General features: G+C 41.2%; 1 protein-coding gene across 1 annotated transcript; it reads right to left on the bottom strand.

The window, feature by feature from the left end:
- Positions 1–236: 236 nt before the first annotated feature.
- LINS1 (lines homolog 1) lies at positions 237–8,931 on the bottom strand. Its single transcript, XM_088537209.1, has 6 exons — positions 8,363–8,931; positions 8,182–8,271; positions 6,836–6,977; positions 5,941–6,531; positions 2,364–2,544; positions 237–1,211 (listed from the first exon to the last, which is right to left on the bottom strand). The coding sequence occupies exons 1-6, from the start codon at positions 8,768–8,770 to the stop codon at positions 293–295; spliced, it is 2,331 nt and encodes a 776-aa protein (XP_088393335.1). The 5' UTR covers positions 8,771–8,931; the 3' UTR covers positions 237–292.
- Positions 8,932–16,657: the final 7,726 nt, after the last annotated feature.

The following is a 16,657-nucleotide window of genomic DNA, read 5'->3' as shown; positions in this document are numbered from 1 at the left end:
ACTTTAAATATCATATACTGCTGATATACTTTCAGAGTAATCATTTATTAGCAGTTTTCTAATGCCTAACCATTCATCTTTAGATACAGGAACATACATACCATGAATAAGCCTGGGACTCTAAGGTAACGGGATCAGGTCATTGAATGCAACTGCAGATTTTCAGATATTTTTAAGGTGTCAACAAAAACAAGTTTGGCTTGTTCAATTCAAATACATGATAGGTGCCAAATGCATGAGTTTTAGAATTCATTTATCTTATGTAAATATTTCCTTGCAGACTAGTGAGAAATCAGGAGAATGCTTCTTTGTCTTCACATTCATGTGAACTCATGTTCTTACTGATCTTCTCAATGTAACCCAGCAGTTTGAGCAATGCAGAAGGATTGTATGGGAAAAGATTTCTTCTCTGCAACCTCGAAATAGCTATTTGCAGTTCTTCCAAACATGCAGTTGATTTGCAAAGCATTATTCTTAGAGGAAGGATGTTATCTGAAGGCACTGTACAAGCCAGAAAGGATGAGGTATTAGATCCCTTTTGTTTCAGGGGCAACACTTGAGATTTGAGTGCATTTTGTTTATCATCTATGCAGCTGCAAACCAGTTCCCTTATCTTTGCCTTGCCCTCGTAATTTAAAGGCATCTGCTTTGTTTTTACCACACTCTCTTTTCCAACTGGCTCTTGTTCAGAATCTTCTGAGCTGTCATAATTAACAAGGCTTTGAAGAGAACCCAGCAGAGCTGGGCTATCAGTGCACGGCAATGGCTGAGACTGGTTGGACTCCACAACTTCATTATCCCCTTGCTCTGTCGCAAATACTAAGTGAGAGGATGCCAAAGATACAGTCTGTGGATCTGGTTCACAACAAGCATTTTGCAAACACATCTCAGTCACATAGTTTTGTTTCCCGTGATGAGGTGGCTTGTCAGAAGAAACAGATTGAAAAGTGCCATGTTTCATATCAAAATGGTTACAGACATTGACAAAATGATGCCAGTCTTCTCTAAGAAGTTTTAAATACCTTACCAAATACTCCAGAAAACAAGTTTCTGATGAAATCAAAAAATCTAGAAGAACTGTGGAATCAAATGCAATACTTTTTAGGAAGAATAAAAAGATACAATGGGGATTACAGCCACTTTCATGCGTAAGGAAGTTCCAGGTTTCCTCCTCTTTTAGGCTTAAGCTATCAGCAGCATCATGCTGTAACCTGAAAAGTAATTAGTGAAATAGATTAAATTCAAGGGAAGTCTAGAATTGTTTAAAAATTCTTATTTTTGGACAACATTACTATTGATCTTTTTTGATGTTTTCAAACACGGATTTTTAAAGCATGCATATCAGATCCTGCTGCACTTAGCTATTTTTATGATACATTTCCAGAAAATACTTTAAGTCAAGTGAAAAACACCTATGAGAATCAAAACAGAGGAACTTGTTTTGTTAGAAGAACTTCCTATGCAAGATCCACGGCTTTCAAATTTGTTCCTTCCTATGGTATGTAACAATTTGATATCTAATAACCCACCGGACACACCTGATTTTGCTGAAAAGAAAATAATGTTTTGATTTTAGAAAGACAAAGAATTTAGGCAGGTGTGAGCGCAGAGAATTTAGGAAGCCAGAGCACTTTTAAAGAAAGCTTCCTTAAGGTCTGCAAGGAGTAAAGTTACTTAGAATATATGAACTATTCCATGTTTTTGTAAACCTAAACACAGACAAACTTTCAAGATGCTAAACCTACTGGAAAAAAGTATCCTACTCAAATGTCCCTTTTTTAAATTTTTTATTCTAAGAAAATACTTAAGATATTTAAGAAACTATCTTTAAATTTGAAATTTGAGGGATAAGAATTTGAGCTCTTAGAAATTAGGATATTATTTTATATGAGAATTTAAACAGCCATGAAGCAGTGAGTATCCATGGCAAATTCATAAACACCATGCTTCAGATGTTAGCAATGTCTTTTTCTTTTCCCAAATCAAGTATATGGAATGAACATGGATCCAGTGCTTAGATGGCTACTATGCCACAAGTCTGAATTCTTGGGTTTTGTTATACTATTGCATTCTTCTCAAACTCTCAGTGTTGAGAGAAGACAGTCTTGCCTTTTACCTTTGTATGATCACCACTTTCTGTCTGTGAAATTAATTATTCCACATTACAAAAAACAATAAGGTATTTGACATTAAACTTGCACAACAGTCTCAGTTCAATCAATCAAATTATCAGAAAAGATAACAGGTCTTGCACCACACATTACTACATAGTTTTGAGTCTAATATATGACTTCTCTATGCAAAGTCACTATAAAAAAGTTATGTATTTCACAACAGTTTTGTCAAATAAAACATATGCTAACCTGTGAAATTTTAAATAAATGAGTAATAATGCTTTAGCAGCTTCCCACATATCATCATCTTGCTCTATGAAAATCAAGGAAAGCCATTCACAATGATGTACAACTGGGTGAGAATGTGAGGAAGATGTCAGGTGACCCCTCCAGAATGTCAGCAGCTGGGACATGGAACTCTGAAATTCTCCTGAAAATGGAAAGGAAAAAAAGTAAAATTTGTTCTAGTTTTTTTTGCTTCTAAACAACACACACGCTTTTAAAGTTCAACAGTGCATAACAATGAATGCTATGCATAAAACTTAAGGACAAAGCTATTCATAAAACCATATCGTTGCTCACTCACCCCCCTTGGAGTTCAAGACAAAGTAATCAGAGGGGACCTAAAACTTTTGGGTGCAGTAGGGTGAATCCTATTAAACATCACAGCCTAATGAACAAAATTACAAAAACATGTAGATAGAGGAAGCTTGTAAAAGCTTAACTCCCCCTTGCTGGGGTTTCTGTATTTCTTTAGCTTCTTGGTTAGGTAGCTTCACTGGTACATGGCAAACTTGGATTGTATAATCAAGTCAAAGCCACAGATTTAATACGAGCTCTTGGGTGAGATTTCATCTCAGTCCTTCCCACATGAAAGGACAATCCAATTTTAATATTTTAATGGAGTTGAAGCTAAACCTCCTACTGTATGTTTCACTGTAGATAATCGGCTGCAGTGATTTCTACTCTCTGGGAAGAAAAAGTCATTCCTGTAACAAAACAATAATGTAGCATAGTAACAATGAAACCTGTTCTTTATAAAATAAAATCATGAATGATATACAGCCATGTACATTTCTCAAGTATGTATTAGCTTGGAGTAAAGATACATTCATGTGATGGCACAAAATCTTTGCTAAAAGTACTGAATTTGCCAACCTCAATGTAGTACATGCAATGTTTTTTATGCAAATCTTCAGTACGGATTTCCCACACACTAAACACTGCACTCCTGAACACAAAAACCATCTCCAAACTTAGCTTCTCAACATTTTAGCAAAGTGTTTTCTTTTGAACGTTAAGTCATATAATTGAGCTGTAGGCTGCTCCTCATAAAGTCAAGAAACTTACCTGCTCAGTGCTAATGGCACACTGTAAAAAACTTAGCAGGTCTGAAGCTAGGTACCATTTTTTCAAATAACATAGCATATATTCAACATTTAGAAGATGGGGGGAAAATAAAAACACACACAGAGAACAGTAACATACATCTTTACCTAGAAAATACACCTGAGAAGAACTCTCATGCTGCTGGAAGGACACTGTATCTTGAAGAACAAAGCTGAATGTTTCATAGAGATAGTGCTTACTGCTTTTACAATACTTCTTGCAACACAGGAATCAATTTTACTTCCAAAGCCAGCATTATGTGGTTTGCTTGAGCGTTTGATTTTGAGATTTGCTTTTCCTCTTAGCAAAGACATACAAAAAGCAAATTATCTTAGTTATTAATAGTTACTATTCAGACTGAAATTCTTCCCTGTATATCAAAGTTATCTAGAAATTACTCTCAAAACTGAAATGAATTACAATTAAACCTCTCTAATTCATATTAATAAAAAAAGATTGGATCACCTGGCTTCCCAGAAGGGAAGCCAGCACATTAAAGTATTCTGGTGCTTGTTCTAACCACTTTATTAATCTAACTAAAATGGAAGCACCATTACTTTCAACTTGAAATTCAACTTGTGATGGTTACGATATTTGAATCTAGTTTAAAAAAAAATAGTTTGTGGCATAAGCCTGGAAAAGAAAAAAAAAAAAAAAAAAAAAAAAGAGAGAGACTTTATTTATGAAAGTCCTTTTTTTAAAAAAAAAATCAAGAAAAAAAAAAGGTATCAAACTACTTAACTACTTTTAGGCTACTTCTATTCACTTGTTCTTGGAGGATCTCAGAATCACTATATGTTTTCAGAAGGATGGCTGTAAGGAAAATACTCTCTACAAATATTTAAAAACTCCAAGAATGCAGCTGGAATCACAAATATGACATCTTCCAAAATCTGGAAAAAGCATCACAGAAGCAGTCTTGCAGAATTATAGCTCTTTTGCACTGTCAGATGAAGAAAAAAATGATTTTATGTCTTCTACAGAATGTACAAATATAAAAAGCAAAATGACATCTAGAACTTGTAAAAAATGCCCTAGTACATTTATAATACTAATTTCATTCCTGAGACGAACCTTTGACTTTTCACCCCATTGACACCTGGCTGGCAGTAAGGAGCACCCGTTCTGGCTTGTATTTGACCAGAAATACTGTTTCTGAGCCACTTTTCCCTTTTTGCCCCGGCCTCGGGGCAGGAAGCTGCTTTGCACATGCGCCCACACATGGTTTGGAGTCAGGAGATACACAGGGAGAAGGTGGTGGAAAGGAGCAATGCCGGTTGGAAGGAGCAAGGCCTGGAGTGTCTCGCAGGCAGAAGGGACAGGCTCAGCCCCGCTCTCCTTCAGGCAGGCTGTGACCTGGGGCAGTGACCCAGCAAGGCTTCCCTCCCATCAGGGACGCAAATTACACAGACTCCCCTGCCCTGCTCTTCTGATGTTCTAACTCATCTATTCAGCAGTACAAACACTCATGCAGGTATGAAAGGTATGCCTAGCACCTGCCAATCCATGGGATTAGACCTGTTTGAGGGTAAAGAACACCAAATACCTGAGGGGAGAATGCAAAGAGGATGGGGCTAAACTCTTCTCGGTGGTGGCCAGCAACAGAACAAGGGGTAAAGGGTTAATGGAAGTTCCATCTCCGTATGAGATGGAGGGGCCCATATGAGCCCTGGAACGGGCTGCCCAGAGAGGTTGTGGAGTCTCCTTCTCTGGAGATCTTCCAAATCCACCTGGATGCTACCCTATGCCATGTGCTCTGGGTGTCCCTGCATGAGCAGGGGGTTGGACTAGATGAGGTCCCTGCCAACCCAACCATACTGGGACTTTTCCTGTCTTTTACTCCACAGATTCCCTTTATTTTCCCCCCATCCAGAATTGGGATTTTCTGCTCTCTTACACCATTTGTCCGACAGTAGTGCCTAGTATGGTCTACGAAGATAAAGACATAATGGTACTTTACAGGTCTGCCTCCACATTAGAAAGCAGGAGGGCATTAGGTGCCCTTCCTGTAGTTCTCCATCCACAGAGTAAATGCTTCGTTGATGGGCTCTCTTCTTTCTCAGCTGGCAAGGAGTCTCATTTCCTCAAGCTGGTACTTCTATTTCATATATTTGGAAATGTTCTCAAAAAGAAGGGTTTTCAATGCCAAATGCAGCTGTTTCAACCGCCCTCATCTCTAGGCTAATGCCAGGACCAAGGCAAGGAGACAATTAATAAGCAGGGCACAAAGAGACAGTGGTAGTAAGTTTTCTGTGTGGGTTGCCTCCTACCCCATACTCTCTAACATTCAGCTCATTGAATTTCAGAAAAATCAAATTCTTCATGCCAATAACTTCTAATTCAGCTTAATTCCATTTACAGTCGTAAAACTTTCAGATTTCTAGCTACAGCTCATTAAGACTCTTGCTGCTCGAACAAAACAAAAAGACTATTTTACCTTTGACTTCAGCTTCTGTGGCAGAGCTCTGAGACTTGAATTCCAGGGCTTTAAGCACAATTAGACTTAGGGCTCTGAGAAGCGTTTGGTCAGGACCACTGTGGGCTGTATCTCCAGGATGGGGCTCGCTGCCTCCAAAGTAGCTCGTTTTTTCACCAAGAGGGATCTGATTAAGCCAAGTCAAACTCACACCTTGCAGAACCCCATTACTCAGTGCAAGAACATCCTCAGATAAACACGGCTTTTGTAAGGACACCGATCCACTTACAGAATCTTCTCTAGATTTGTAAAGGATGCATTTTTTAAGGAGCATAATGAATTTCTTCTTGAATAAATAATGAACTGATGAGCTAATGCAATTCAGGACATAAGAAATCTTCAAAAATAACACTCTCTGGCATCTCAGGGGTACTTCTAACTCAATTCTGGAAGCCAAAAGAGCTTCAAGCAGATCTATGAAGCTGATCAAATTGTTTGCGGCTTCAGAGTAAGCTGAAGTATAGTGGTGACTGTCAAAATGATGGCACAAAATGGAATTATAAAACCCTTCCAGCACAGCATCAAGGGGAGCCAGCAACTTCTTCAAGACACCTACAGCAAAAGGAGAATGTTACGGAGTTACACTTGCTGAAGCACACCACAGACAGCTATATCACCTAAAATACTCTCATCAGGTAAGCAGCAAACAGCTGATTGTGATTATTTTCAGTTTTTAAGCATATAAAAAACATGAAAAACTCTGCATTTTTAGTAGTGCTTTGCCTCCCTCTTTTCACCCAAGATAACAACCCCATGCTATTCATATTTTCAGACCAGGGCTCTGGAGTTTAAAAGTAATATTCCTCCCCCTAGCGGGCACTCATATATTCCTAACACCATAAATTTGCAACAGTACCTGCTTTAGGTAAAACTTTATCTTTCAAAATGTCCCTGATGATGGCTGTAAGAGTCCACATACATTTTGCTGCTTGGGGATTCACAGGGAATTCTGACAGAATCTTCAGGCTAAAGGTGAGCCAGGTGACATTTAGTGCATTCTAAAAGAAAAATAATCACAAATGTTTTACAATTGTACAAAATGAATTAAACCACAACACATCATTTTGTAGCTTTTAGAAGATGCAAACATAGGCATAGAGTAAAACAGATAGAAAAAGAGATCCTTGTACTTCAAATATGTCGACCTGTATTTACAGATGTGAAGTCAAATAATCATGTAATAGAATATCTGTATTTTCTAGGAAAGACAGAAGAACAAACCTGCTAATGACACAACCTGCCCCAAAACCTGATAGTGTTGAAGAAATTAGTAGTCTTACAGTCTTTCCCATATTTGAAATAAATATTACAAACATGCTTCTGAAAAAATCGTCTTCAGAGAAGGAACTAGGGTACAATACATATTCATCAAATAAATAACAAGTAGAAGAAATAGTAAATCACTGAAATATTCAGACAACAAACCACAGGAAAATATCTGATTAGCGTTCAGTAGGTTATTGCCTATTGTTGTAACTGCATCACCTAAGAGCACAATTAACTGTAAACATATTGATAAAATAGCTTACTGGGTTTTGGCAATTTACATACTGCAAGCTTAAAAATAACTTTTTTTTTTTTTTTTTTTTTTTTTTTATGTCTCAGAGATGTGTTTTTTCCCCTAAATTAGTTTTGGATCTTTATATAGAAAAAATATTCCTCCTCATATTTTGAACTTCACTCTCACTACACCTCCCATCTCCCTTCTTTCCACACATGCTTGTGCCTCTCCTAACACACCTGAAAAATTCTCTTGAAATGTTTATTACTTATCCTTCCTATCAATCATTTCCGATCTCATATCTCTTTATGGGAAGACTATCATATACATATTATCTTGTAGAGCTTTCACCTTGTTCCTGATGCCGAACTGAAGACAGCTTAACAAAACTGCATGACATTTTCATGCTGAACACCAGCAGAGCGTAGATTTGCCTTCCTAAAATTAGAGCAGACATGCAGGCAACACATGCAGGAAAGGAGCACTCCTGGCGTTGCTCCACAGCCTAATTGCAGAATGCACACCTTAAGAAGTATGTATAGATTTTACCCTAGCCAAGTAGTCCTTGCTTTTGTGCCAAATAAGCACTACAAAAAGCAGGTTCTAGAATCAAATGGAAGAATCTGAAGGCAAATATTCATTACCTCATCATCTCCTAGCTGTGGTTTTATCATGCTCATGTAAGGTTTTATTATACTCACCTCTTCCTTCAGCTGGAAGTACACAAGAGATGCTAAACTTTTCGACGCCATATGAGATAGCAGCTGATCAGAACTATTCAACAGCCAAATCTGGAGACACGTGAAAAAAACAACAGAGTATTGAAGTTACAATTTCCTTTTCCTTTACATAAAATTCTTTCAAAAGTTTATAAAAGCTTACCAGTTTTGAGTCAATTTTTGCCTCCTTCAAAAGATGGACAAGGATATTGCAGTACTTCTGTCTTGTATTGGATTCAATTTCCTGAGACTGTACCTTTGCCACCATCATCTGTATCAAGGTTAACTGGAGCAGCATCACTTCTCGTGGGCACAATGAGGAGCTGATGTTTGCAAAGTTATCAGACATATCATCTGTTATAGGGACAGCAGCGCCTGAAATATCAGGGTCCTGATGGCTCCTAATACCACGATGAGGAGATGACAGATGCATCTGATTACCTGATTCATCTCTTCTGGGTGACTGCTCAACACACAGATTGAGCACAGATGTATAATGATGGCTCTCCTTTGCTAGTGGAAGGCCCACCAGCACATCCTTATACATCTGCTGCAGCAGGGAGATCTCCATTATAAGAACAGTAAATATTCTGGAAAATGGCTTACGTCTTCACCAATTACTTCTGGTCACTGCAGATTTGTTTTGAAGATTATCCATAACAGAAACGGAAGCACCATCAGGCCTTCCTCTTCTGCTTTACCTAGAAATAAATATTCCAGTGTTACTGAGCTTAATAGATAAACAGGAAGATACAAAAGAACAGCACACACATTTTTAGAGTTAATACTATCCTCGTTAAACTAAATTTGAAAATAAACATTCACTATCTTTTTAGCAGCGAGAGTGATAAACTAACAATCACATAAAATTTTGTCCCAGTGGGAGATTTAAATGACTTAACCTTACAAAAATGACCACGTAAAGACATTTATAGTTCCTAGTAAGATACTATTGAAACTAAGGCTGATTTGATGAGTCTAATGCAAACAAGAATAACTACTATTAGCACTTTACCTGAAAAAAAATGTAAGAGACTTTTGATCAAAAATTCCTCTACCTTTGTGTAGCTAAACCTCATTGCCTTTGTGCAATTCCTCCAAAAACAGACATGAAGCTGGAAAAAAACCTGAACTATTTTTTTTTATTTGAACAAGAAATGTTTTTTACTACAGTAAGTTAGAGCAGGGTAGCACATCTCAAAAAAGAAACAAATTATCTGCTCAGAAACCTTTTAATAGAGAAAAAAAGCATTATCTACTGCCAAGTTGAAAGGGGGTGAGTTTTTCTTTATAGGAATTAACTAATTAAATTTACTAATTAAAGACATTTACTTGAAGGGAGGGGGAAAGTCAGCAATTAAATTTGCTTCAGACATAGTAAGAGAGAGCACAGTGAAAAGCACAAAGCTAAAAAGAAAAAAATAAATAAATAAAAATAAAAACATAGCCTATGTATAGCCAAGAAATGACAAACTCCACCCCTTATTTGGGTTATTTATTTGTGTTATTCATGACAGCATCTAGAAAGCAATTAAGATAAGGCCTCACGGTGCCAGACACTTGCATGAACAACAGGGAGCAGCTCTAAAGAGCTTAGCTACAGACACATCTGGCAGGGAGGATAATTATATAGGGAAAAAATAAATATTTCATTATATATTATTCACAGGACTATTTTTGGCTTTAAAAATTTAAAAAAAAAAAAGTCACGCGGAGCTGCAGACAGAGAGGGAAGAGAATAGATTGGACAGAAAAGGAAATAAAGGAAGAGAAACGAAGGCTCAGACGGCAGCTGATGCTTGTAAGGTTTAGGGATCAATATAAACCAAACAAGCCAAGTTTGGATGGTGGCAAATGCGCCCAGAATACCCTGAAAGGAAACTATAAAAATCAGGGTATTTTTTTTCCAGGGTAAGATGCTTAACATGAAGCCACAGAAACCATGGGCTGGGCCAGAATTAAAAAAATAAGTGACAGATTTGAAGTATGACGCTACTGTTCCACTTAGTTCTTTTACTTCCTTCTACATTAACGCACTACGACCGCTCGGAGGCACCTGCGAAGGGCACGGAAGCGCCTGTCGGATCACGGCGCCGGGAGGAAGCGCCCGCCGCCCCTCAGCGCGGCCGCCACCACCCCCGCCCCGCGACCCCCCGCGCGGGCCCCGCCCCCAGAGCGGGCCCCGCCCCCGCGCAGGCCCCGCCCCCGCGCAGGCCCCGCCCCTCCTCACCTGGCAGCGCGCGCCCCGCTTAGTCACCCCGAGCGCAGACGGTCCCCCCCACCGTCCTCCCCGTCGCTAAGCAACCGCGCCGAGTCACCCGCCCCCAGGAGACGGGGCGCGGCGAGGCCCAATCCTCCTCGGTCGCAACGCCGGCGCCGCTGCAGCGCACGCGGGGCCCCCCGCCCTCCTCCCGCGCCGCCGCTCCCCTCTGTCGCAAAGCGTGCGGCGCCTTTACGGCTAGGGGGCGTGGCGGCGGGCGGGGCCGCCGTCAGCGCGGCGCCCAACCGGGCGCGGCGGCGGCGCGCGGCCGGGGGCGGGCCCCGAGCGGCGGCCGCCGATTGGCCGCGCGGGGGGTCAGTCCCTGCCCGCTGACCCCGCCGCGCGCCGCGGGGGGCGGCTCGGTGCGAAGTGTCCCCGCACGGCGCGGCCCCCTCCGCGCCGCCTCCGCCGCTCCCCCCCGCCCCGGCGACAGCGCGGGGGGCGGCCGCGCAGCGGGGCCTCCCCTCCCCCCACCCACCCCGACAGGTAACGGCCGCGCGGGGGAGGGGGCAGCCCGCTCCGCACCGGCGCAGGGGGAAGGGGCGGGGGGGCGCGACCCCCGGGATGGTCCCTGCCGGGCGGCCCCGCTGTAGGGCCGGGGGGAACCGGCCCCGCTCCCCGCCGCCCCCGCACGGAGGGGCGCTCAGCCCCCCGCCCCCGTGGCGGCGCTCGGTCTGCCCGCACCGCTGCCGCCCGCGGTTCCCCCGGGCCTGTCCCCGCCGGGACCCCGTTCCCCTGCGCGCTGCCCTCGGGCTGGGCGGAGGGAGCCTCCCGCCCCGGGCTCGGCAGCCGCCCGCCAGGCCGCGCAGCCCCGCCGGGCGGCCCCGGCCCCTCTCGGCGCGGCGGGGCCGGCAGCTCCGCTCCGCGGGCGCTTCCTGCCGCGCTCCCCTCTTGCGCCGCCTCCCTGCGGAGCGGGGCCGGGCCCGGCCGGGGCTCCCGCTGCCGGGCGCCCTGGGGCTCCGCAGCCCGCGCCTCCCGCACCCGGGGCTCCCACGCTGGGCAGCTCCCCCTTTCCCTCCCCAGCGTGGAGGAATTTTCCCGTTCCGCGCTCCTGCTGCTTCGGGGCCAACTCTCCTTTGCTCTCCGTTTCTCCTGCTTACATGGTAATGTGGCTCAGGGCACCTCTTTTTCTTTCTGTTTTAGGTTTATGCTGCTATAAAGGGCAATTAAAAAACGTGACTCCAAAGAATGAAATCGGAAGAGCAAAAGCAGCGCTCAAAATAAAAGGTGACATTTCACATAGACTCTCCAAAATCACCCTAACTGTGTGGTTTCCCTATGTTTGGGACCTCGTGTTGTGGTTGTTTTTAATAGATATGAATAGGTAGTATTAGATTTCTTTGTTCTCTTAAACCTACTTGCTATCATGCTTTAAAAGTTGAAAAGCTTTAAAGCCCGATTGAAGTCCTGTTCCTCCCTCTTCTTGTTCATTTTCTAAATTTAATCTGCAAACATTATTTTCATCATGTCTGCTATGTAATGTTTTGGTTTTTGGGTGACTCCTCATTTCAGGGATGTCATTTAGAATGACTTCACTCTGCATAGCTAAAAGCTTCTTTTCCTAAAGCCTTTTCACTGGCTTATGGGTACGACACATGACTTGTAGTAGCTACTTGGATTCTAACATCATTATTGGGGTAGGTCAGGGTAATTACATTGTGTTGGTTTAGGTAGATCTAACTTCTGCATGTGTCAGGCTTTCTGCATTGTGTTGCAACTGAGTTGCAAAAATTGAAACTCATTTAGTTGGGTGTTTTTTTGCTTACAAGTGCTAGCTTTTTGTGTTGAAATTGGAAGAAGATAATACCGTTAGATAGGGGAAAAATACAAAATGTGGCATCAAAAACTGAATGCTGCTGTTAAAAGAAGAAAGCTCTCAGGGGAAGAAAATTTCTTAGGGTGAGCTGCGTGTCCTGTGTGGTGAGAAGATGAAGAGATGGGCTTTAGAAAGAGAGTGAGCAGGAAGGGGAGGAAAAAAGATGTCTATCAACCTTTTTCCACATCCTATTTTCAGTACGCTGTCAGTAATGGAGTTCCTGCTCATTCTTTCCATGTGAAGTCTGTACTGAACCCATCCATTTCAAATGTAGATGAGCCTGTGTTATTTGGCAACTATATCTTCTATACATCCTGCTCGTCTTTGTCCCGTTTTCAGAGATGCCATTGACTGTAGCATAACATGTTTTATTGTCAGCCATACTTTACCTTTTTAGCATTAGTTGCAGGGGAAGAGCAATACCTGTTGCCAATAACCTTGTTCAAGGATGAATTATTTTTCTAAAACAGGTATCTTTAAGGTCTAATGAAGAATAGCTGTAAAACTTCAAAGACTAAAAAGAACAATCCTAGTAACATAAGTGCAACAAACTTTGAGATGTGTTTTAAAGATACAGTGAAGAAATATTCCAATTATTTTGATAGTCTACTATAAAAACACCTTTACACTGGAATAAGTGAAAGGGGCCAGTGTAATTACCTGCTATATTGTTTCCAAAAATCCCCCTTGCAAGTTGAATGTGCATTAGTACAAACTTGTCAATGCAATTATGCCACACCTATTTTTTGTGAAGTTGCTTTATTATAACACCTATTTTAAAGCTAAAGCATTGGAGCTAACATAGGGCTGTGCATTTATGTAGCTTAATAAACAGGACACCCCTGATGCTGCTAAGTCCTTGGATGTTTTGGATTTTTTCATAGAATGAATTTCAAATGTTCTTCTGATCTGTGAAGCCCCTTAATGTGAAATGCCCTTTAATGTGAAATGTCAATGCAGTGAAATTTGGTCCAGATACAGAGACTAAAACTGAGTTTGCAGAAATGGGGCATTTAACTTCTGGCAGAAGCTAATATATGGTCAAAACCGAGAAACAAAGGTAAATAATGCGCTGAAGGCCTGTGATCTGGAGGAAATGCAGCAGCACGTTGCAAGTGTAGCTCTTCCCTTAGATGAAGTTGCAAATCCAGACTTTATTATCTTCAGTCTATATGTTCTTTTTTTTTTTTTCTTAGAAAATGTGCTGAGAGACTATTTCCTGTTGTTTCAGGATTTACTTAGAATGATACTATCAGAGTGGAAAACAGTTGTTTTCTCCACTGAACTTATCTATTGAATATTATACTCTCAGACTCTTAACGGGTATTTAAAAAAAATAAAATATTTTGAAGACTGTTGAATGAAATGAGCTTTAAAAACTGCACTCACTATTCAGTCCTAATATTCATAGCACAACTGATGAAGTGATTGCTTAAGTAATTTTTGAACTAGCCTTTTTTTTTTCTGTTGTTTAATGAAGTGTTGGTTCTTGTGTGCTTTAGTGGTAGCAAGTCATGTTAAATCATATAGATGTTATATACTAGCACTTGCTCTGAGATGTTGCTTACTTTTTAAGGCAAATTTTTCATCTTACACTGCATCATTCTTTGGAACTTAATAACAGCACCAATGTAACTTAAAAGAGAGATTATCTTACGTTGTACTCGTGGTTCAGGTTAGTGTATGAGTAGGAATTTTTGAGAAACGTTAATAGTGGGCGCATTATCAAGCTTTCCAAAGGCAAGGTCGCTTCTGTTGTTCTCTACTTTGCAGACATAAAGTCATCTGAGCTGTGGAATTTCACTTGTTCTGCATCAGGTCCCAAATTGGCCCTCGTAACATCTCTGTGAAATGGATAATAATTGCCCAAGTTACCCTAGATTTGAGTTGCAGCCACCTGCAGAGTGTAAGAGAAGCATCATACAGTACGGACAGCATCATACGTTACCATAAGCAATTGCTGTTGCTGTAGCTGTTTTAGGTCATGCTGATTTAAAGTTAAATTATGCAAGCTGCAAGATGACATTAGAGGTGCTGCCATGAGAGGTGTGTGTTTATCTCTTGATGACTTCTTAGTGATGGTTTCTTTCCTTTGAAGTACAGGTTTCTCTGTAATGTTTTTGGGGGGTTGATGCATTTTGCTTTCAGACCCAGTGGTACCCAAGGGCTGCTTTATAATCCTCATCCCAGCCATGTGGATAGGTAAGGCATACTTAGCTTGAGCCGTGTCTAGGATGTAGTGCTGGGCACCTACCAGAAAGCATATTCAGGTTATAAGGCTCTGTGGAATTTTGTTATTTTGTGTGTTATTTGTAAACTTTATTGTTGTCACATGGGAACACAAATATGATTCACAAATGAGGTTCAGATATGATTCACAAATACGAACGCGTGATGCTTTTTCTTGCTTTATGGTCTGAAGAGCTTCACAAATAGGAGGTCAAACAACATATGAAGACAGTGCCTGCATTTAGACTTCTTGTTGAACAGACATCGACCATTTTTAAAATGCCATTTGAGTGAGAACATTCAGCTTGTTTTCAGTTTTGAATTGGCCGAGAGAAATGGGTTGCAGGAATAACAAACACTAATGTGATTATTCTTAATCCACAGGGCTTTTTCCCCTTCCTATCTCCTCCAGTGTCTTAGAACACTTCATTTCAACCAGGGGCAGTTAGAGTCTGCACTGATGAGACCTACGCTAGCTATTAAGTGTCCTGTGTAATGGTGCACTTTTATTTTTGTGCAGCATTAGGTTAATGTTAGTGAGATAAGGTCCTTATTACGCTCTTCAATGCATAACCTTATGGCCTAGGTCTGAGGCTAGTCAGACCATCTGAGTGAACAAAATAATATATTATAAGGCCTTGGTTTCAGCATCAACCTTAAACTCTCTTTAAAGTAAAAATACAGATATGTCAGAATCAATTTTCCACATAGTGTTTGCGGTGACTTGTTTAATGAAGGATCACACTGATGTATAAAAGTCTCAGATCTCTCTGACAACGTGAGATATCATCAATAGGTAATGAAGATGTTTGTCTTACATTTTTAGCTGGTGTGCTACTTCTACTACAATTATTAGTATTTTAAGCAAACTTTGTCTAGTCTTTCAGTAAGTGACTTCACTTTCACTAAAAATATAACTTCTTTTTATTAAAGTTGCAGATCTTACTCTTGCCATATGCAGCTAATTTTCCTTTGGGGGGAAAAAAGCTTGTTACTTTTTTAGTGGAGCAATCTGTTACCTTGTCTGTAGTCTGTGAAGTCAGTGCAATTCTAATTTGCATCAGCTAATAAAAAATGTGTGGGTTTTAAAGTGAAAATCATGAAAAAAGAAATTTAAAAAAGGTGAACTAACGACCAATCGTCTATGCAAAAAACAAGGCTAGAAATGTGATCAAATGAGGTCATGGCAGTGCAATTTTGTGCAGGGTCTGTGAGCCTATCTGCAGACCTCGTGTGTTATCTTGGGAAGTAAAGCTCTTGAAAACGTGCATAAGAGGGATGGAGAGAGCTTTTTTCATCCTCTTCTCTGAGCTATCATCAGGAAGGCAAGATTTTATGTTGCGTTAAGTGTCAGAAATTTTCACTTAAGCCAAAAGCTGCGTCGTTCTTGTAACTATTCTGGTGCAAGTCACAGAAGAAACAAGTCAGATTTGTTCTTGTATGATCTGCTGTACAATGAAGTAATTAATGCTTTTATTATTTATTATATTATTGCAGTGCCAAGTCATGGTCTAAGTTCCCATTGTGTTCAGCATTGTATACGTGCACTCGAAAGAGTCCCAAAGAGCTTGCAGCCAAAGTGAAAGAAAGGTCAGACAGAAGAGGTACACAAAGAATTAATGAATAATATTAATTAGCAGAGGCTCTCAAAAGTGCTGGCAGGGATGGTCTGGCTGTGGGGCTGATACTGTTAACTCTGGATGAAGGGGAAGAGGATTAGCCCTTCTTATCTGAAGGAAGAAGCTGGGTAGAGATTGTAAGGGCCATTTACTCAATTTAGGGATAAAAAGGAAAGTGTTAGGTGTGAGAAAGGGCTGAAGATGTTTGAGGTGAAGGTGTTGCTTGTTTTTTCCAAGTCTGTTCTCCCGTGTGTGTGTGTGTGTGTGTGACTGGATTATTGTGCGAGGGAGAGAAGTCTGTACGGTGGCACTGGAGATGTCCAGTCGAAGGACAGGGAAGATGGTGATCTGTACTGTCAGGTTATATTCTTTAGATAAACAAACTTAGATGGGATAGAGAAAAAAAGTTGTTTTCGGGAGGAACTAAATGGATCATCTACATTTTTCATGGCGCCTGGCCCCCATGCAGGGATGTTGCACAGAAGTATCTGCTGTAACCTTTGCATCCATGCTTGTTCTGTGGCAGGAACAGGT

Source organism: Tinamus guttatus, unplaced genomic scaffold (assembly GCF_059628265.1).
Source record: "Tinamus guttatus ecotype Peru unplaced genomic scaffold, ASM5962826v1 Tinamus_guttatus_pri_ptg000004l, whole genome shotgun sequence".
NCBI classification, from domain to species: domain Eukaryota; kingdom Metazoa; phylum Chordata; class Aves; order Tinamiformes; family Tinamidae; genus Tinamus; species Tinamus guttatus.
Note: the sequence above shows the minus strand (reverse complement) of the source record. Positions and strands in the feature narration are given on the sequence as shown.

Bases quoted from the DNA above. Each gene is read 5' to 3' on its own strand.
- LINS1 (XM_088537209.1), bottom strand. From the start codon at position 8,770: ATGGAGATCTCCCTGCTGCAGCAGATGTATAAGGATGTGCTGGTGGGC. The intron at 2,545-5,940 runs GTAAAATAGTCT...TTCCATTTTCAG, and splicing joins CACAGAAGCTGAAGTCAAAG to GAGAATTTCAGAGTTCCATG. The intron at 1,212-2,363 runs GTTAGCATATGT...ATTACTTTTCAG, and splicing joins ATTTATTTAAAATTTCACAG to GTTACAGCATGATGCTGCTG.